At 61.8% G+C, this 18999-nt stretch overlaps 1 protein-coding gene across 6 annotated transcripts in view; it reads right to left on the bottom strand.

Annotated features, from left to right (window-relative positions):
- Nucleotides 1-18999, bottom strand: part of EFR3B (EFR3 homolog B) — a 156717-nt gene that overhangs the window by 4327 nt on the left and 133391 nt on the right. For 3 of the 6 annotated variants that reach the window (XM_071211906.1, XM_058287716.1, XM_058287718.2), the window contains 17 exons: nucleotides 18578-18727; nucleotides 17520-17654; nucleotides 16895-16973; nucleotides 16130-16265; nucleotides 15714-15884; nucleotides 14862-14973; nucleotides 13486-13537; nucleotides 11163-11335; nucleotides 10547-10622; nucleotides 10099-10260; nucleotides 8920-9051; nucleotides 7587-7654; nucleotides 6713-6840; nucleotides 5502-5593; nucleotides 3031-3079; nucleotides 1526-1632; nucleotides 264-313 (listed from right to left, as the gene is read on the bottom strand). In XM_071211906.1, coding sequence (XP_071068007.1) covers nucleotides 264-313; nucleotides 1526-1632; nucleotides 3031-3079; nucleotides 5502-5593; nucleotides 6713-6840; nucleotides 7587-7654; nucleotides 8920-9051; nucleotides 10099-10260; nucleotides 10547-10622; nucleotides 11163-11335; nucleotides 13486-13537; nucleotides 14862-14973; nucleotides 15714-15884; nucleotides 16130-16265; nucleotides 16895-16973; nucleotides 17520-17654; nucleotides 18578-18727 — 1872 coding nt within the window. Of the gene's footprint in view, nucleotides 1-263; nucleotides 314-1525; nucleotides 1633-2059; nucleotides 2442-3030; nucleotides 3080-5501; nucleotides 5594-6712; nucleotides 6841-7586; nucleotides 7655-8919; nucleotides 9052-10098; nucleotides 10261-10546; nucleotides 10623-11162; nucleotides 11336-13485; nucleotides 13538-14861; nucleotides 14974-15713; nucleotides 15885-16129; nucleotides 16266-16894; nucleotides 16974-17519; nucleotides 17655-18577; nucleotides 18728-18999 lie in introns of those variants that run through there. The other 3 variants (XM_058287722.1, XM_058287721.1, XM_058287717.2) reach the window with 3 other exon arrangements.

Raw genomic sequence — 18999 nt, 5'->3', positions numbered from 1 at the left:
CCTTGTCGGCCCCACGGTGCCCGGACATTCCGGTTGATCTAAACCCCCCAGCGTGAAGGCCGGCCTGGGCCGCCGGGGTTCCTGGCCCTTTCTGAGTTTCCTGAGCCTGTCTCTTTCCCACTCTGGTCCCTGTCTATGGAGAGTCGGGGCCTGACTCCATCCAGCTCTAGGGGCAGGAACTTGCGGGGGGGGGGGGACCCGGGAGGAGGGGCCCCAGCCCTGGGCCCGGACGCAGGGGTCCCCTCTCCAGGGCTGCCGCTTACCGGATGGTGATTTCAAAGATCTGGTTGAGTTTGCTCTGCAGCAGCGAGGCCTAGACGCAGAAAGAGGGGACAGTGAGCCGGGAGGGCTGCTCCCAGCCTTTGCTGGCCGACCCACCCGTGTGGGTGGGGGGACTCACAGCCCTAGAGAGGGGCTGGGGGGAGCCAGTGTCCAGCACTTGTCTGCTGGACCCTGACTGCGGATTCAATGGGGCCGAGCAACTCGTGGGAGGCTGGACGCAGGATGGAGCGCCAGAACCTTCCGGAAGGCCTACAGCGGGCAGCTCCTCGAGCGGGGCTGGAAGAGCTCCAGCTCGCCCCTTAGCTCATGAGGGCAGCTTAGGAAAAACCGGGGGTTTACAGAAGACAGCATCTGGTGCCTTTAGGCTCCAACGGAGTCTGTGATCACTGGGAGTGAGGCTGCACGCGGCTCAGTGGCGGGGCCTCGACTCCCAGCTCATGGAACAAGCAACATCTGCCTCTGCAGCTGCATGACAGGCTGGGACGGTATCCACCAGGGAGACCTACACGACACTGACACACATTATATATCTATCAGATATGAAAAATTACATGTAAGATATTTTTATTGAAAGTCCCAGTACAATAAAAGGTTATCTGTAGACCCTGAATGTTTATAATTGTATTTCATGATTGTTAAAATTGACACAGTGGCCAACAAATCCTGCTGTCTGATCGATTTCAAGAAAGGTCTGTGTACCTCCCTGAAGTGTAGACACTGGTCTCATTTCTCCCTGCCTGGCAGCCCCTCTTTCAAATCTCTTTCCCGGAGCCTGGGGGGGCTGTGCCCCCCGCCAGGGTGCCCTGGTTGGAAGCTGGTCCTGTTGCACCTGTCGGCCCATCCTTCCTTGGCCACCTGTCGGCCATCCTTCCTTGGCCAGGTGTCCTTCCCCCATCCCTCTGGGAAGGGGGGATTCGCCCTCGCAGTTGTCATGAGCCTGAAACAGGCTGATGAACCTACAGCAGAGGCTCCTCAGCTACTGGCCAGGGGATGGTAATTATTACAGTCTGCCGGAGACTGGGTGGACTTCCTTACATGGAAACTGAGGTCTGGAGGGGTGCACGGCCACGGGCCGAGCCATTCGGGCCCCGGGGAGGCCACCCGGTGCCAAGGATTTGGGGGAGATCCCGGCGAGGCTGCCGCAAGCTCAGTGTGTTGGGATCTCAGCCATCTGCTGGTGGACAGAGGCACCGGGAGCTCCCAGGGTGGCTCGTGTCTGGATGTGGCTCTACCCCCCACTCACCCGGGCGCCGCAGTGGGCTGCGATCTCCTCAAAGGGCGCCTTCTGGAACTTCTCCACCACCTGCCGCCGGCGCTCCCGCTCCTGCTCCTCGACCGCCACGCTGTCCACTGCAGGACAGAGAGGGTCAGCTGCAGGGAGGGAGGGGGCCGCGTGGAGCCCCCGGGGCGGGCCATGCCCCTGCTGCTTGGGCAGAGCGGCTGGGAGGCTGGGGCACCCTCGCGTGGCCCGAGGACCAGGCCTGTCCCTGACCCTGTCTCTGGGCTCAGAGTTCGAGAACTAGTTAAGGGGACCCCTAGGCGGGTCTTTCAAAGCCCCAAGGAGCTCACTGCCAGCAGCATCTTAAGTGGAAGCTTCTGGAACAGGTGGTCCTTGGAGTGCTCCTAGGGCAATCTGAAAAGGGACATCGACAATGGAAGAGCCAGAGATTCAGCTGAAGGCCACACAAGGACCCCGGGGGCAGAGCCGTCCAAGGCCACGTAGCTTAAGGGCTTGACACACTGACTGGACATGAGAGATGAGTCAGCAAAAAAAAAGTCAAGCAGAGACATCACACCCTGTGTAAGAAGGCAGAGCAGTGTGAAAATCCAGAAATAGCACAATGACAACAAAAACAGGAAAGCAGATTTCGATCAATGGATAGAGCATCCGCCCACCACATGGAAGGTCCAGGGTTCAAACCCAGGCCTCCTGACTCGTGTGGGGAGCTGGCCCACGCGCAGTGCTGATGCGCACAAGGAGTGCCCTGCCGCGCAGGGGTGTCCCCCATTTGGGGAGCCCCACGTGCCAGAAGTACACCCTGCAGAGCCACCCCATGTGAAAAAAAAAAGGTGCAGCCTGCCCAGGAGTGGCACCACACATACAGAGAGCTGACGCAGCAAGAAGACACAACAAAAAGAGACACAGATTCCTGGTGCCACTGACAAGAATGCAAGCGGACATAGAAGAACACACAGTGAATGGACACAGAGAGCAGACAACAGGGGGGGAAGGGGAGAGAAATAAATAAAAAATAAATCTTTAAAAAGACAACAAAAACAAAAAAATTTTAGCATTTAAAGGCACACATTTGTCAGTTAGAAAGATTCTCTTATTTGGAATCCTTCATTGCCCAATAATCGTGATAACTGAGGAAGTACTGCATGTTAAACTCCACTACCATTATTAAATAACTATTAATAGGAGTTGTTCTCACCATTTTTCACCCGTCAGCTTAATCTTCTGTACCATACTCTACCCAAAACTAGTCAAACTATTTAACAGCCAACTGATTATTTTTCAAGGCAGCTGTCATGGGTAGAAAACGGATGCTGATAGAAGGTTCGTAGGGCAAAGCTCCTGACCCCCACCGGGAGAGCGTGACCTGCCGCTGCTGCTTTGGGGGTTGTGATGAGTTTAGACAAAGCCCCCAGCCTGTCGCCTCCCATCTGGGCTGGGTCACACGAGAGGCCCAGCAGCCCAGCTGCACCCCCCGAGCACAGCCTGGGACCTCCTGGCCTTGGACTTACCGATGGCCTTCTTCAGGGTCTCATAGGTGATCTCCTCGGCAGGCACGCGCTGAGGGAGAGGGGACAGAAATGCTCAGAGAGGTGGGGGGGGAAGGAGGGGAGGTGGGAGGGGAGGGGCGGAGGGAGGGGAGGGGGAGAGAGGGAAGGGGAGAGAGGGGAGAGAGAGGGGAGGGGCAGAGAGGGGAGAGAGAGGGGAGGGGCAGAGAGGGGAGGGGTCCCGTCGGGGTCCCCAGAAGCCCGGAGCGGCACACGCAGCCCCCCGATTTAAGGGGAGCAAGGCAGAGGGGCTGGAGGGGCCAGCTCCTCGTGACGCAGACCCAGGAGAGTCCAGGTGTCCTCTCGCCCCCCCCCCCCAAAGCTCGTCCCAAGGAGCCCGCGACACACATACACCCACAAGGACGCCATAAAGCGAAAAGCCCCGGGTCATTACAAAGCTCTGCAGAGGACGTAGGAGAAATGGTGGAAGCAAGAGGAGGCCGTTGGCAAATAGGTCACAAGCAGATGGTAAGAAATGCGTCACATTTTGGAAGACTGATGATATTAAACTGTCCCCGAGGTGATCTGGGTGTTTAACAAAGGTAAGGAACGGAAGCATCAAGTTGGGATGTCCGAGGTTGGTCGAGGCTGCGGGACCTCAGCCCTGTGCAGAGCCCACAAAAGGAGATGGAAAACAATAAAAAAAAAACACAGGAGCTCCTTGGATGCGAGGTTTAGGCTGGTGGGCTGGAAAGGGTGAAGGGGTTTGGACTAAATTCCTGCAAGTCGCCACCAGACTGGGAGCTCCTCGAGGCGAGACCAGACTCGCTCGTTGTTCCCTCACTGTCACGCAATGCTAAGCACGAGAATTCATTCATTCCTGAAGATCTCATGTCAGGAGAGGGGCCCTGGGGGGAGGGGTGGGGTTCCAGGCCCTGCTCTGGGGGTGACCCCCATGGCCATGCACTCTGCGGAAGCTCATTGGGCTGCAACTTGAGCAGGAAGGGGCAGAGGCGTAGGTGTGGCATGAAGCAACTCAACGAGCGTGGATGCCACCACGTGCAGGCTCCAGACCTGTCACTTGGGGCCCAGCAGCTGGCACGGGACCCCCGTGCAGGGAGCGCTGTGCTGAGCTAGATTTCACCCTCAGGCACCCTCAGTTCAAGCCAGAGAAAGGGGAGCCCGCTTGGGCCAGGCAGGTGGAGAGCAGCTCAACACAGGGGGTGGACAGGAGCTGGGCTGGAGAAGGGCATGGGGTGGGGGCCCCGCACCCCGGTTGCAGCGGCCAAGCTCCCCCAGGCTGAGCAGAGCCTCCAGGAGGGGAAGGACCCCACGTCGGGGCGCGGGGGCTCTGCAGCCAGTACCGCATCCCCTCCTCCCTCTGCTTCTCCTTCCTCACCAGGTCCTGCGGCTCTCACCTCGTGGGAAGGGACAATCCACCCCAGGGGAGGACTATGTCAGCCCCGGGGCCTGAACGCACTGGAGGGTCACAGCCCTTTAGAGCTGCAAGGGCCCTGTGGGGCCTCGGCGCCCCCTGAGCGCCCCGCCTTCCATGGGAAGGAGCCGGGCGGGCAGGCGAGCTCTCAGAGCTGCGGGGTCCCACCCAGTGAAGGAAGAGGTGCTGACGTGGAGGAGAAGGGTGGTTAGAGGAGACCCTGCCTTGGGATCACACGTATCTGGGGAGAGGCTGGGGCGATACTGCCCCCATGGCACACCAGGCTGACCCCCGTATGTTGCCCCTCGAGTCTTCCTGCCCCAGGCCCCCCCAGATATGCCTCCTCTCACTTCCTGCAGAGGCTCCCCCAAACTCCCGCCGGTGGCTTTACCTGGGGCACCTGGGTGCTTCAGCTCCCCAAGGCGCCTTCCTCGCCCACCCCAGCTCCCTGCTTCCTTCTCTTCCTGGGAGCCCACTTAGTGTGGCTTCCACCATGATGCCACAGGCTCCTTGCGCGTGGCACATCTGCTTTATTTCCTGACGTGGAGGTGAGACGATGGGGCACCTGGCACACGTCAGTCTGAACAGAAACTAGATGTTCCCAGCCTCCGAGAGAGGCCGGAAGAAGAGAGCTCTTTAAGGCAACCGCTGCAGCTTTCTCTTAAATTAAAAAAAAATTTTTTAAAAAGAATCTTTATTGCAACGTCTGCAAGGAACACCTTGAAAGTTATTCTTGCCCTATTAAACCTTCTACTTTCCAACGTGGAGCACGTAGGTTCAAGAGGGAATGGCAACCAGCAAACCTTTTGGGAGTGAGCTTTAGCACGTCCTTGTGTGTGTGTGTGTGTGGCACGAGTACTGTTCTCAGATGGAAACATCGATGACGTACATGGTAACAGCCCTGCAGAGAACAGGACCTCCTGGAGAAACGCACTGTCCGTGATGCACTAAATGCCTCATGGGCTGAGCCGACCCATGTGTCTGCTTGACAGAGGCAGGGCGGGCCCCACCTCTGGGGACCTGGGTGTCCCTGGGACAGCGTGGAGAGCAGAAGGCTCACCTCCTCTTTCTCTGGACTGTTCCTCGACTCCACCTCCACCTGCAGGGAAATGGTCTCCCCGATGCTCTTCCTCTTGGATAAACGATCCTCATCTGGAATAGAAGAACCCCAGAAATAGAGGTCCCCACCCTTGGAGACAGGGCCGACAGCCTCTCGTCCCAACTCCCAGGCCCTCCGCCTTCCCTCAGGGCGCAGCCCTCGGGGAGCTGGTGGAAGTTTCCACTGTGCTCTGCCCCTGCTGGGCCATCGGGCTTGCTCTTTAGGGCTGAGATTTTGCAATCATGGAGAAGCACCCACAAAAAAGCTGCTTAGGGTCCGAAAGCACATCCGGCCTTTTTTTTTTTTTTTTTTAAAGATTTATTTATTTATTTAATTTCCCCCCCTCCCCTGGTTGTCTGTTCTTGGTGTCTATTTGCTGCGTCTTGTTTCTTTGTCCGCTTCTGTTGTCGGCACGGGAAGTGTGGGCGGCGCCATTCCTGGGCAGGCTGCACTTTCTTTTCACGCTGGGCGGCTTTCCTCACGGGCGCACTCCTTGCGCGTGGGGCTCCCCCATGCGGGGGACACCCTTGCGTGGCACGGCACTCCTTGCGCGCATCAGCACTGCGCATGGCCAGCTCCACACGGGTCAAGGAGCCCCGGGGTTTGAACCGCGGACCTCCCATATGGTAGACGGACGCCCTAACCACTGGGCCAAAGTCCGTTTCCCACATCCGGCCTTGTAGGAGCATCATCTGCTGGTGGCATCAGCAGCTGTTGCCTGTGCCGCACTTTCCAGGAGCTTCTGCCTTCGTTATTTCACGTGCTTCTCACATCGACCTTCCAAGGCAGGTATTGCCGATACCACAGTTTTAGTCAAGGAAACCAAAGCTCGGAGCTAAGGGACTCGTCTAAGATCATTCTGGCAGGGAGCTGCAGAAACGTCTCCCGCTGGGTCTCTGATTCCGTAGCCTGTGAATGCTGTCTGCACCCAGGGGAGCCTCCCCGTCCTTCGCGGGCCAGGCTGGCACAGGGGCCAGTTCCTTCAAGGATCTTGCGTGGAGGGGAAGTGGGGCAATCACGGGGTGTCGCCATGGACTTCCGTGGGCCTTTCAGCTCCTGCAGGACCCCCAAGTGCCCTGCGAGGCGACGGAAGGGCCCCCCAGTCCCCGCGCAGACCCTTACCCGGCTAAGAGGCAGGGGCGGCGGCGGAAGCCCCTGCATGGCCCCCCTACCTGTCAGCTGCGGGATGTAGGGCAGGCAGAGCCGGTCGGAATTGTAGCCGCTGCCGCCCAGGACCTCGCTGATCTTGCTCTGGCGGAAGAGGAGCTCAATGACCACCCCGTCCAGGTTCTGGGACAGCCTGGGGGACAGAGGAGGGCCGGCGCAGGTCAGGGCCCGGGACACGTGGCCGCGGCCCCAGGACTCTCCGCATCACAGACGTGGCGTGTTCCTTACATGGCACAATGCAGAAGCAAGAGAAAATAAAAAGCCACCACGGCCTCGGCTTCCAAGATGACACACACCTTTTCACGTCCTGTGTTTGTGTGCCTTTACACGCACACATACTTACCCCCATTCCCGTTCTGTCATCTACTGTATTCACCTAGGAATACAGTGAGTATGCACTCGCACTGACTACTCCCCCACAATGGGCTAGCAGGGGTTCAGGACATGGCTGGACCCCACTTTATACAGCCAGCCCCGTAACTGGTCATTCTGGGTCCTGCAGAGCCCGCTTTCCTTGAGTTCCCCAGACGCTGAACTGCACCGGCCCACAGGCCGCGGTCTGAGAAGATCGCTTGGCTCTGTGACCATGTCTTGGCAGGGAGATTCCTCCAGGGTGCGCTTCCCACGGGCTGGGCCACAGCTCCCCAGGGGCTGCCCGCGCACCCTGGCGAGCCGGGCGGGCGCCACCGCGGCTCAGCAGCAACGCTCCAGGCGTGGGCTACGGCGACGCGACAGGGCTGAGCCTGGCCAGGGTCTGGGCCATGGGCAGGGCCCGCTTTCTGCCCGTGACTCCCGGGAAGCCCGAGCCTCTCTCGGCGTCTGATGCGCTCTCCGGGCCTCCGGCTCCCACCTTCTCGCTGGCTGCCTGGGCTCGCTCACCTGGGCCTCTCCACAAACACGTCCTCGGGGAGCAGGTACGGAGCCTCCTTCTTCCTGGTTTCTATCACCTGGCGTGTGGGGGAATCAGATGATAAGAGCCAGGTCCAGCAGAGAGAGGGAGCGCAGACAGGCCAGGAAAGCGCAGCATTTACTCCCGCCACCCACCCCAACAAGCTCTGGGCAGGCTACTCCAGCTGGGCAGCTCGAGCAGGACACTCAGCCAGCAGGGACCGGCGGAGCAGCCTGCGGGGCCATCGACACACAGGCATCCCACGTTCCCCAAGCGCAGGGACCTGGACTCCCAGGAGACTGCGGGGCTTTCTATTTGAATATGACAGTGGGACCGTAGAGCAAACCATTTCCCAAACGGTGCATTGCAATACCCAGGGGAATTGCAAAAACACCCCGGGGAAAGATGACGTCTTGTTTTCCTCAGTATCCTTTGTAACTTTTCGACTAATGGGGGAGTGGTGGAAAGCACTAAGACTCTGCCAAGTGTGCGGGCAGCTGGCAGGCAAGTGTGTGCAGAAGGCGAGGAAGCAGCAGGCGATTTTAAATGAGGCCCGGCCTCTCCTGCACCCCCATCCACCCTGGGGCTCGGGGTGCTCCCTGACGGGTGCCCCAGGCCCTCACCCTCCTCCCGGCAGCCCAGGCCAGCTGCCACCCGCCGGGTCTTGCTTCGCTGTATTTTGTTTTGTGTGCATGTTTTAAAGTTAATCCTGGACATTGGATCGTTTCATCTGTAAATCTTTTTGAGTCGACTGAGAACCTTGGGTTATAGACTGGTTATAACCATCACCATAAATTATCACATCATTTTTCATACTTTAATTGGGAAGATTAATAGCGTGGCAGTTACATCGGGAATGCGCATTTTTAAAAGAAATACGGAGGGGTGAAATGATACGATAACCGGGATTTGATTTTAAGGAAAAGGCAAAAAGGGGCCAGATGAAGCCAACATGGGAAGATCTTGATAACTAACCCGTAGGCTAGGGATGTGCGTGGCGCTACTCACACTGCTTTGGTGATACCTGAAAATCATCATAGCCAAGGCTTTTTAAAAATGGCTTGAGTCCCACGTGATCTGCGATCATTTCATGTCACACCCTGACGTGTCCAAGAGAGGGTCCCGGTCAGAAACCGAGCCGGAGACGGTGCCTCAAGCAGAACTGCTCACCGTTATTAATTTTTAATTCAGAGCCCTCCTCAATGCCCAAGGCTACGTACGGGGCTGGCGCAATTCGGGAGAAGCGGATCTGGGGGACCCCGCGTCGGGGGGCCTCCTGAGCCCGCAGGGTGACGAGGGAAACGCCGCGCTGATGGCACCAACCTCGTGCACGTGCTGGCAGAAGGCGGGCACCGTGGTGAGCTGGCTGATGAGGTTCAGGTACGCCGCGCCCAGGGCGTACAGGGCGCAGCGGTTGTACACGGGCAAGTTCTCTTCGTTGACCTGGGCCACGTCCTGCGGCGACACAGACGGACCGCCGGGGTCTTCAACGGACGGACCCTCCCGGTGCTCCCACCCCCACTCGACCTCTCAGCCACCTTCCGTCGCGCTCTTCCAGGCTAAGCCTTCTCGGCATTTGCCCCTGACTTCCCGGGGGCCAGGGCACCCTCATGAAAGCTGAAGCGAGGGGTCCCCGGAACGGGCCAGGAGCCGATGGCCTCAGCAGCCCTCCTTTTAGCCCCAGCTTTAGTGACCTGGACCTAACTGGCAGTGCCACCGCTAGGAGGCGGCCTCCTTCCCTGAAGACTCACGCTGATTCTTGGAGGCGGGACTGGCTGGCTGAGCTGGGGTCATGGGATATGCTGAAAAGTTGGGGGGTCACCCAAGTCTAGCTGGTGAGGGCGACTAGAACGAGGGGAATCGGAGCAGCGGGGTTTGCCTGGCGGGATTCGGCAGTGTCAGGGAGGTGGGTTGAGACTCTCCCTTGCTGAATTCCTGGGCTTGCCACGGTTCAGAAACACGATGCCCGCTTCGCCGTGGGCCACTGAGGGTGGAAGGAGCCGCCCCAACTCCCAGCACCACCCAAAGCCCTATCTAGTGCCGGCTGGCTGCGTCCGAATCACAGGGGGGCTGGGGAAATATTTAGGTGCCCAGGCTTGGATGACTGGCTTAACAGCTCTGGTGTGGACATGGCAATGGGGCCGTCGAACCAAGGCTCAAGGCGATTCTGAAGCACAGCCAGGCTTGGAAACCCGAGGACCTCTAGACAAACGAGTTTGTTTGGGGGTCACTCGGGGCTTATGAGAATCCCCTGAGGAATCCTCAGAGGCTCCCCGGGTCACTGGGAAACACCTGAAAGACCAGAGCTGAGGGGTGTTTGCAGATGGCCCTGTCCCCCAGGGGGTCCTTTCGCCTGAGGCCGGCCGAGGCTGTCCTCGGTGGCTTCCCACACAGGGCCGTGATGTGGGGGCTCCCGGGGCAGTCTTCCTGGACTCCCCGACAACCTGGGGGCAGCTGCCACTCCGCCCCCTCTCGGCAGGGTCCCGCCCCGGCCGGCCCTACCTGGACGGCCAACACCAGGCGGATGAGGTCCACCAGCACCTCCTCGTTGGCCAGCTCGATGCTGAGGAGTGCCAGCAGGCCGTAGAGTGCCTCGTAGTGCTTCTGCATGTTCGTCTCCTCCTTAAAGCTCAGGTAGATGTGTCTGTAGAGCTGCTGGGAGTGCTGGGGACGGGGCGGGACCAGGTGAGGCCCCGGCGGGCAGGGAAGACCGGTCGGGGGGGAAGCGAGTGTGTGCTGGGGTGCGAGCTCAGGGAAGGACGGCCCCCGAACGAGACCGGCAACGAAAGCTGGTCAGGACAGGTGATGAGTGTCGCCCTGGTCTTGGCCCCTCCAGAGGGGACGGCCGGTCACCCGGACTAAGCTCGTCTGGGGTGGGGGTCGGCAGGGACGCGGAGGCCAGAAGGCGGGGGTCCACAGGCCTGGCCGCCCGGCCTTGAGCCATACTCACCTTCTTCATGAAGACAGTGTCCTGCCGGGAGCACTTGTCCACTTTAAGCTTCAGGACGGAGATGTCGCTGAGGGTGCTGGGAGGGGGCGCGAGGGGCCACCTTAGTCCCTGGGTGAGGCCAGCCCTCGCCTGGTGTCCTGGGCCTTTTACTTTGCACCCTTGGTTTGGACCAAAGCTGCCCGCACTGCAACTCCAGCCCTGCTTCTTAGCCTCATCTCCAGTTTCTCCCAAGTTCTCATGTTCTTGTCTCTCTCTTAAATCTTATTCCTAGTTTTTCTCTTTCTCCTCTTATTCTCCCCCAATTCCCTCTGCCCCTACAGAGAGCCCCACATCTCCTTCTTTGCCCCCACCTGAAAACTCCCTCCCATACCTGCTCTTCAGCTCCCAAATCTCAAACCTACCTGCCCCCTGCCCCGCAGGCGAGTGCCCTTTGGGCCTCTCCTCCTTGCCCACTTGGGACCCCGGGGTCAACCTCCGTCATCAACTGCCAGTGGGTCTCCCCAAATATCTGAATTGTCTGCCCACCTGGGCTCAAGGCCACTGACCAAGAAGACAGGCTGTCCTGGGTGTCTTCTCCCCCATCCCACATCAGCCGGAGGGAAGACCCCAAGGTCACCTGATGGTAGAGAACTTGTGTCGGTTGCCGTGACGATCAATGAAACTGATGAGAATCTCTAGAACGAAGAGACGGATTTCTGCGTCCTCCATGAGGGCGGTGGAGAGCAGGCGGTCCAGGAAGCTGCTGGGCAGCGCTGACATCATGTTGCTGCACTGGAAACCTGTGGACACCTGCAAGCGAGCCCGGGACGGGGGAGCTGAGGGATACATCCCTCTCGGGGCAGGGAGGAGATGGAGGACCGGCCAGCTGAAGTGGGGACCCTACACATTTTCCAACCCAGCTCCTCCCACCCTCCACCTCAGGCTCTGGAAGCCTCCAGAATCCACCTGGACAACCTGCTTAGCTCCGCTCAGGAGACACATGTGGACAGGAATGGTGGGCGGGGGCGTGCTATTCAAAGCGACCACGGGCAGAGCGCTGGAGAGGGGCAGGAGCCTCTGCGCCTGACGTCCGAGCCAGTCAGGGAACAAGAGATGCACACCCGCTGTGTGCACAGAGCTTTCAGGGGAGGCTCTGGACAGTCACAAGAACTGGAGGCAGCTGAGCTGAAGAGTCAGAACCACACGTGCATGGCAAGGACCACCCACAGACAGGCCTTGGCTGTCCCCCTAGCACCACGATAAGGGGTGTTGTGATGCCTTGAAGCCGAATGTGCCCCAGAAACATATACTGTTAATCCATTCCCGTGGGTGTGGGCCCACTGAACGTAGGCTCTTTCGGTGAGTAGCACCTGAAGATGTGACCCACCTCATTCAGGACGGGTCTTCACCCTCTTACTGGAATCCTTTATAAGAGAATGAAATTCAGACAAAGAGAGAAAGCCAGGGAAGCAAGGAGCGGAAAGCAACAAAACCCAAAGAGAAGGGAGAGACCAGCAGACGCTGCCATGTGCCTTGCCGTGTGATAGAGTCCAGGATCGCCGGCAGCCGGTCTTGGGGGAGAAAGCATCGCCTGATGATGCTGATGCCCTGCTATGGGCATTTTTCTTAGCCTCGAAACTCTCAGCTTGTAAGCTAATAAATTCCCACTGTAAAAGCCTCACCATTTTTATGGTATCTGCTTTCAGCAGCAAAGCAAACTAAAATAGGGGTCTTCTCATTGGCACAAACACACACATCCTCCATGGTGCTGTCAAAGCATTCGATAGCAGCAACACAGCTGCAGAGTTACATCTGGGTTGCAAAGCAATGCCTTCAAAAGATAAGCACAACAACAACAAAAACCCCAAAGACCAAACCAGTGTCTTTGTTGACTCAGGAGCCTCCTCTCCCGGCCCCTCCTTCCCAGGGATCTGGCCCGGCCTGGGGATAGAGGTAGTGATGTCCCTGTTCTGAAGGGGACACACCAGACTCTCCTTCCTAAAATGCTGGGGACAAATCCATGAGGGTAAGCACAGCAAAGAAATGGCAGGGTGTGCTGGCCAGTGGGGGAGCCAGCCGCGGGCGGTGCCAGGTGAAAGGGTTCCGCGACAGGCATTTGTGGGAGGGGGCTCTGTGCAGATGGGCCAGGCTGGAACAGAGGGGCAGATGCTGAGACTCGGGATGGGGGGTGTCTAGGGAGGGAAAGGGGGGAGGGGACCGTCTGACTGCAGTCTGAGAAGTTTGGAATCTGACATAGAACAGTCTGAACTGGGCCCCACACCGAAACAAAGGGCAAGGGGGGGGAGAACATTTCTAGAAAATTCTTTTCGTGGTAGGGCCTGTGATGAGGGAGGTGAGATGATGGTAAGAGCAATTAGGAGGAGAATCCAGTGACGTCCGGAGTTTAGGCCAGAGCTGGGATAAGATTACCCAGGGGACTTGTTAGAAGTGTGCACTGCTCTCAGGCCGACGGCTCGGAATCTCCATGGAATCCACCCGTGTTAACAAGGTGATCCTGGAACTGTCACGTGACAACAGCTTAGGCTACTGAGCGAGGTGCAAAGACGGGAAAGAAGAGGTGTAGAAACACTGATGAAGAAAAAGACAGCGGCTGGGCCACTGAGGTGGGCGAAGTGCCAAGGGGGGAGGAGGAGGGGGTACTTGAGGGGCAGGGGCAGGGGCAGGCACCTCAGGAGAGCCACTCACTTCATCTCAAGACAGAGGTCATCTGAGCGACAAAGGCCATAGCAGCCTAGAAGGGATCTTTGTAAAAACTAGAACTAGGTCCCACTGGCTGTGGGTGACCCAGGCCTGGGGGTGTCCAGCACGGCTAGTCAGTGGAGTCCGCTCACTGCTTGGCTGGCCCATTTGTGCAGTGCGCCGCCTGCACCACTATGCGGCCGTCTTCTCTTGGCCCTTGGGAAGGGGTCTGGGAGCAAGACTGGTTCAGGGGAGCTCACCTGGAGGAGGGATTTCAGCAGCATAATCTGGGTCAGCCGATTCCTGTTCTCCCTGGAGATCAGAGGCACAAACCCTCAGCAGGACTGAGAGGGGCTGGAAAGCCGGAGCCTGGCTGCTGCTGCACGGCTCGCCCTCCCCACAGCTGCTCCAGGGGGCTCAGGGCTCCCGGGGGTGGGGAACGGGCTGTTAAAGGGGCAGCCTGAGGAAACTGTTCTGGGCCCCAGGGGCCCCCTCAAGGGCTTTTGAGGGTAGAAAGGAAAGAGTGAGGGCAGGGACCCCAGAGTCGGGAAGAAAGGAGAGAAGCAGAAACCTGGGGGCAGGGACACTGGGGAGGGGGCTCTGGGGAGGGAGCAGGGGGTGCTGGGAGGGGGCAGGGGGCGCTGGGAGGGGGGAGGGGCCTGGGAAGGGGCAGGGGGGCGCTGGGGGGGGCAGGGGGCGCTGGGAGCCTGGGAGGGAGCAGGGGGCGCTGGGAGGGGGGAGGGGGCCTGGGGCCTGGGAGGGGGGAGGTACTTGGGAGGGGGCAGGGGGGCGCTGGGAGGGGCAGGGGGCGCTGGGAGGGGGGAGGGGCCTGGGAAGGGGCAGGGGGGTGCCGGGAGGGGCAGGGGGCGCCGGGAGGGGGCAGAGGGGTGCTGGGAGGGGGGAGGGGGCGCCGGGAGGGGCAGGGGGCGCCGGGAGGGGCAGGGGGGCGCCGGGAGGGGGGAGGGGGTGCCGGGAGGGGCAGGGGGTGCCGGGAGGGGGCAGGGGGCGCTGGGAGGGGGCAGGGGGCCTGGGAGGGGGCAGGGGGCGCTGGGAGGGGGGAGGGGGCGTGGGAGGGGGGAGGGGGTGTGGGAGGGGCAGGGGGCGTGGGAGGGGCAGGGGGCGCCGGGAGGGGCAGGGGGGTGCTGGGAGGGGGGAGGGGGCGCTGGGAGGGGGCAGGGGGGTGCCGGGAGGGGGCAGGGGGGTGCCGGGAGGGGCAGGGGGGTGCTGGGAGGGGCAGGGGGGTGCTGGGAGGGGGGAGGGGGCGTGGGAGGGGCAGGGGGGCGCCGGGAGGGGCAGGGGGCGTGGGAGGGGCAGGGGGCGCTGGGAGGGGGCAGGGGGCCTGGTAGGGGGCAGGGGGCGCTGGTAGGGGGGAGGGGCCTGGGAGGGGGCAGGGGGGAGCTGGGAGGGGCAGGGGGCGTGGGAGGGGCAGGGGGCGCTGGGAGGGGGCAGGGGGCCTGGTAGGGGGCAGGGGGCGCTGGTAGGGGGAGGGGCCTGGGAGGGGGCAGGGGGGAGCTGGGAGGGGGCAGGGGGCGCTGGGAGGGGGCAGGGGGGCGTGGGAGGGGCAGGGGGCGCCGGGAGGGGCAGGGGGCGTGGGAGGGGCAGGGGGCGCCGGGAGGGGCAGGGGCGGCCCACGCACCCCGTCCTCCCGGGCTCCGCGGGGTGATGCAGGGACGGCAGCGGGACCTTGCTCATGATGAAGAGGATCACCTCGGAGCGCTGGTAGGTGGGCAGCGTGCCCGCGAAGGAGCCTGCGGGCGGGGGCGGTGGGGTCGGCCCGGCCCGCCGAGGAGCCCCTGCGGCGCGCGAGCGGGAAACCCGCCCGCTTCTGCACCCAAAGCTAGGGGCGGCCTGGGCCCTCGCTGGGAACTCCCCGCGGCGGGGGCAAGGGGGGCAAGGCCTCTGCTCCGCGGGCTGCGCACGCCTGGCCCGGAGCGGGAGCCCGAGCCCGGGGCCCTGGCAGGCTGCCCCGCCGCACCTCGGGGAAGCTCCGCGGCTCCGCCCGCGAGCGGGGAGGGGGGCCTCGGAGGGCACCGCCCCCTCCTCCTGCTCCCCCTGCCGCTGCTCTCCACGGCCTCCCCCTCGCCTCTTTCCCCCCTCTCCTCACTCCTCCCCTCCCCAGACCTGGAAGCCCCCCGGGCTAGCAGGGAGGGGTGAAGGAAGGGCTGCTCCTGGACCTCCGGTCTAGTCCCGGCGGGACCCCCAGCCAGGAGCCCGGGTGCACCCGGCCGGGGTTCCTTTCTCACTCCCTCCACGGCGGAGGCCCCCCTCCCAGGACGCCCCGCCCCGCGTCTCCTCGGCCCCGCATCATCTCCCCCGCCCCGCCCCACGTCTCCCCTCCTCGCCCCACGTCTCCCCAGCCCCCTCATCCCCTCGGCCCGCACGTGCTCCCCAGCCCAGCAGTCCCCGTGGTCCCCGCGTCCCCCTGGCCCCCTCCGCCTCCCTCTGGCCCCCTTCCCGCCCCTGGCCCCCACGGGCCCCCGGGTCCCACCGATGGTCTTGATGACGGCCTCCTGGAACCTGCGCTCCTCGTGCTCCTTGATGATCTTGGCGCCCAGGCCGAGGCTGAGCGCGCCGCCGTCGTAGCTGCCCGTCAGGGCGTAGTCGATGCTCAGCCGCAGCTGCCGCAGCAGCGTGTTGAACATCTCCAGCACCGTGGGCCCTGCGCGGGGGAGCGACAGGGACACCGCGGCTGGCCCCGCTCCCCCGGCCACTGCCCTGCCAGGGACACCGCGGCTGGCCCCGCTCTCCCGGCCACTGCCTTGCCAGGGACACCGCGGCTGGCCCCACTCCCCTTGCCGCTGCCCTGCCTGTCGTGCCCACCTCCGGGGGCCCCCTGCCCTCTTCAGGAGACACAGATCCCGGCAGGGCGTGTCCTACCCCCGAGGCCCCTCCGGACCCCCTTACCCACAGAGCCGGTGGCGGCGATGACGGCGGCTTCGGACAGGACCTCCACGATGCCCGCCCGCACCGTGGCGGCGCTGCGGCTGTTGGCGTCCAGGTGGCTCAGGAGCTGCTGGATAACCAGGTGGGAGTGCTGCGGCTGGGGGAGGAAGACGGTGCTGGTCCCCGAGCCGCAGCCCTGCAGGTCTCTGGGCCGGGACCCCCTCGGGGACTCAATGGCCAGGGGTAGACAGAAGGGGTGACGCCCAGGCTCCTGGGCACTGAAGGCGGCCGCCGAAGCCGCCGAGCCCTTCCCACCTAGTACAACATGGTCCCCTGCGTTCCCACCCTTTCCAGGGCCCTTTCACTTGCAATGGGTCAAACGTCCATTTTGAAATATTGTCATCCCTGCCACTTGTCAGGGCCAACTGGTTTGGCCCAGGGCTGCGCCAAGTGTGGCCTGGGGACTGGTGCCAATTTAAGACCAAAGGACAGAAACTGAGAGTGCATGGCACTCATTGCTGCAGCAGCCAAGCAGGGAATCATTTTGTTACGACTCTTTCATTAAAATTTCTAATGTGTTCTTTTGCCTTGCATTTTATAAAAGTGTTGGTCTGCATCTGGTATTGCACTGGAAGTAAAGCAAAGCAGGTCCTTTTCCTCTGCGGGGACAGACACCGAGGGGCTTGGGCACTGGAGCGACGGAGGAGAGCAGGGGTCTGCTTTAGTGCACCGGCCTGCTCCCAGGCCTGCCCTTGGCCGGGGCAGCCTACAGCGGGAGCACCGTACCTGAATTGAGTACATGATGATTTTAAAGCAGCGGATGGCAAACACCTTGGGCTCCCAAAGAGAATGGTTATCCAGATGGCTGTGAGGGAGAAAATGGGGGGGGACAACTTTGAAACACGAAGTGGTGTTGGGGCGCAGAGCTTAGCTTAGCAGGAGAGAACCCCAGCTGAGGGGGGTCAGGCTGACAGGGGACCTCGGAGCAGTCGGAACCCCAGGGTTGGCAGGAGGACAAGGGTTGGGGCTCCACAGCTGTGGACCTAAGGGATGAAGCCATGTCTTCCTTCAGCCCCCGATGCTCCCCTCCCACCTCCTCTCCCCCTAAGCCTAACCCCAACCCTAACCCCAACTCTAACCCTAACTCTAAACCTAACCCTAACCCTAACCCTAACCCTAACCATAACCATAACCCCAACTCTAACCCTAACCCTAACCCTAACCCTAACCCTAACCCTAACCCTAACCTTATGTGGTCGCTTGTGTGTCCAGAAGGCAGGAACCCAGGCACAGCTGGCTGGCTGAGCCGGGCTGGGCCCTCTCCAGTGCTCCCCGATCCCTTCTCCCCAGGTCGGGAAGGAGAGGCAGGGACCTGCCGCCTGGAACAGCAGGAGGCGGGGGGGACACTCACATGAGAACAGGCTTGATGGCGTTTTTGATGTTGCCGTAGGCAGCCCGGCCCAGCAGTTCCCGCAGGCACCTCTCGGCCAGCTCGGCCGGGTTCTCCTTCTCCTTCTCTGGGGCTTGGAGGGGCGAGGGAGACCGGCTGTGGAAGGGTGGAGTGCGCGGTCGGGACAGGCCTTGCGTGCTCCGGGCGTCCCTGCCTTCTCCACGCCACCAGTGTCCGGGCGAGAGGACGAGACACAGGGTGCCCTGGGGCAGCAGCGGAGGCTTCAGCAACCCCAAGGGGTAAAGGAGCCTGCAGCGGAGGAAGACTGGGGGGTCCCCTTCTGGACTCCCCTAAGGAGAGGCCCGATCCCCATGGCTGCGGCGGGGTCCAGACCAGAGCGCACCCGTGCGCTCAGGGAAGGAAGGAGACGGAGAGGAAGAGGGAGGCAGGTGGAAAGGCTGGAGAAAGCGAGAGAAAGTGGGAAAGGAGGAGGAGAGGGAAAAAGGAGGGGCACGGTGGTGGGCTCGGGTGCGAATCGGGGGTCCCTGACTCCCAGGGATGGTCCTGGGCCTGGGCAGAAGTCAGAGCTGAACCCCAGGACCACGGGTGGGGCGGGGAGACCACAGAAACCGCTGTGGGTCCGTCAGGGATGCGCGATCCCAGGCCCGGCCACCAGAGGGCAGACTTAGACTCCCCTCCTGCCTCCAGCAGCTCAGACTCAAAAACCCACCAGGTGCACGGCTTCCTGCGTGGGTGCCGCTGCTGGGTGGTCAAGCGATCACCTTTTAAGAGCCTGAAATACCATTAGGAAGTGAGGGAGGAAGGCAGGCCAGGGCGGGCAAGTCCTCAGCCGGTGGAGCCATGCAAGGCATTTGCAAAGGCTTGCCGGGTTGCCCATGCTCTTATCAGCACACACTTGTGCCCTCGGGGTCCAGCACCGTGACTGTCCCCTCTTCGTTAATGCAGACGCGAAGGGGTACAGTGGGTGGGCAGAAGGCCAGGCCCAAGGCTCCTGGGAGCCAGCCTTGGACGCACAGCCTGGGCACGACGGCTGCCCGGGCCCGGCCCCGCCCGCTCACCTCTCTGCCTCCTCCACGTGCTGCAGGTTGAAAAGCAGCGACGGGACGATCTTGTCCATGTGCTGCGGGTCCCAGATGTTGGCCTGCAGCTCGTCGTTCACCGTCTTGCGCACCACGCCCTGCAGCCCTTTGATGCCTGACATCCGGATTCTGTAAGGCAGAGGGCAAGCCGGGCCGTGAGGCCGCCAAGGAGGCAGCTCCTGCAGCTCGGGGAGGCGCACGGCTCGGGGAGGAGGGGTGCCTCCACCCAGAGAGACGGGCGAGCCCCTTCCACTTTTCACCTTGGCCTCTGGGCTGCCTCTCTCTTGTGCCGGCCACCAGAGCCCGGGTCGCCAAGGCGTCTGCCCTGAGGAACTTGCCAGGCTGCCCTGGCCCTGGGATGGTCCTGGCTCCATGCCCGACGGTGCTGGCGGCCCCCGCCT

The sequence above is a fragment of the Dasypus novemcinctus genome, chromosome 25 (genome assembly GCF_030445035.2).
Source record: "Dasypus novemcinctus isolate mDasNov1 chromosome 25, mDasNov1.1.hap2, whole genome shotgun sequence".
NCBI classification, from domain to species: domain Eukaryota; kingdom Metazoa; phylum Chordata; class Mammalia; order Cingulata; family Dasypodidae; genus Dasypus; species Dasypus novemcinctus.
The sequence above is the reverse complement of the archived record's forward strand: the minus strand, read 5'-3'. Positions and strand labels throughout refer to the sequence as shown.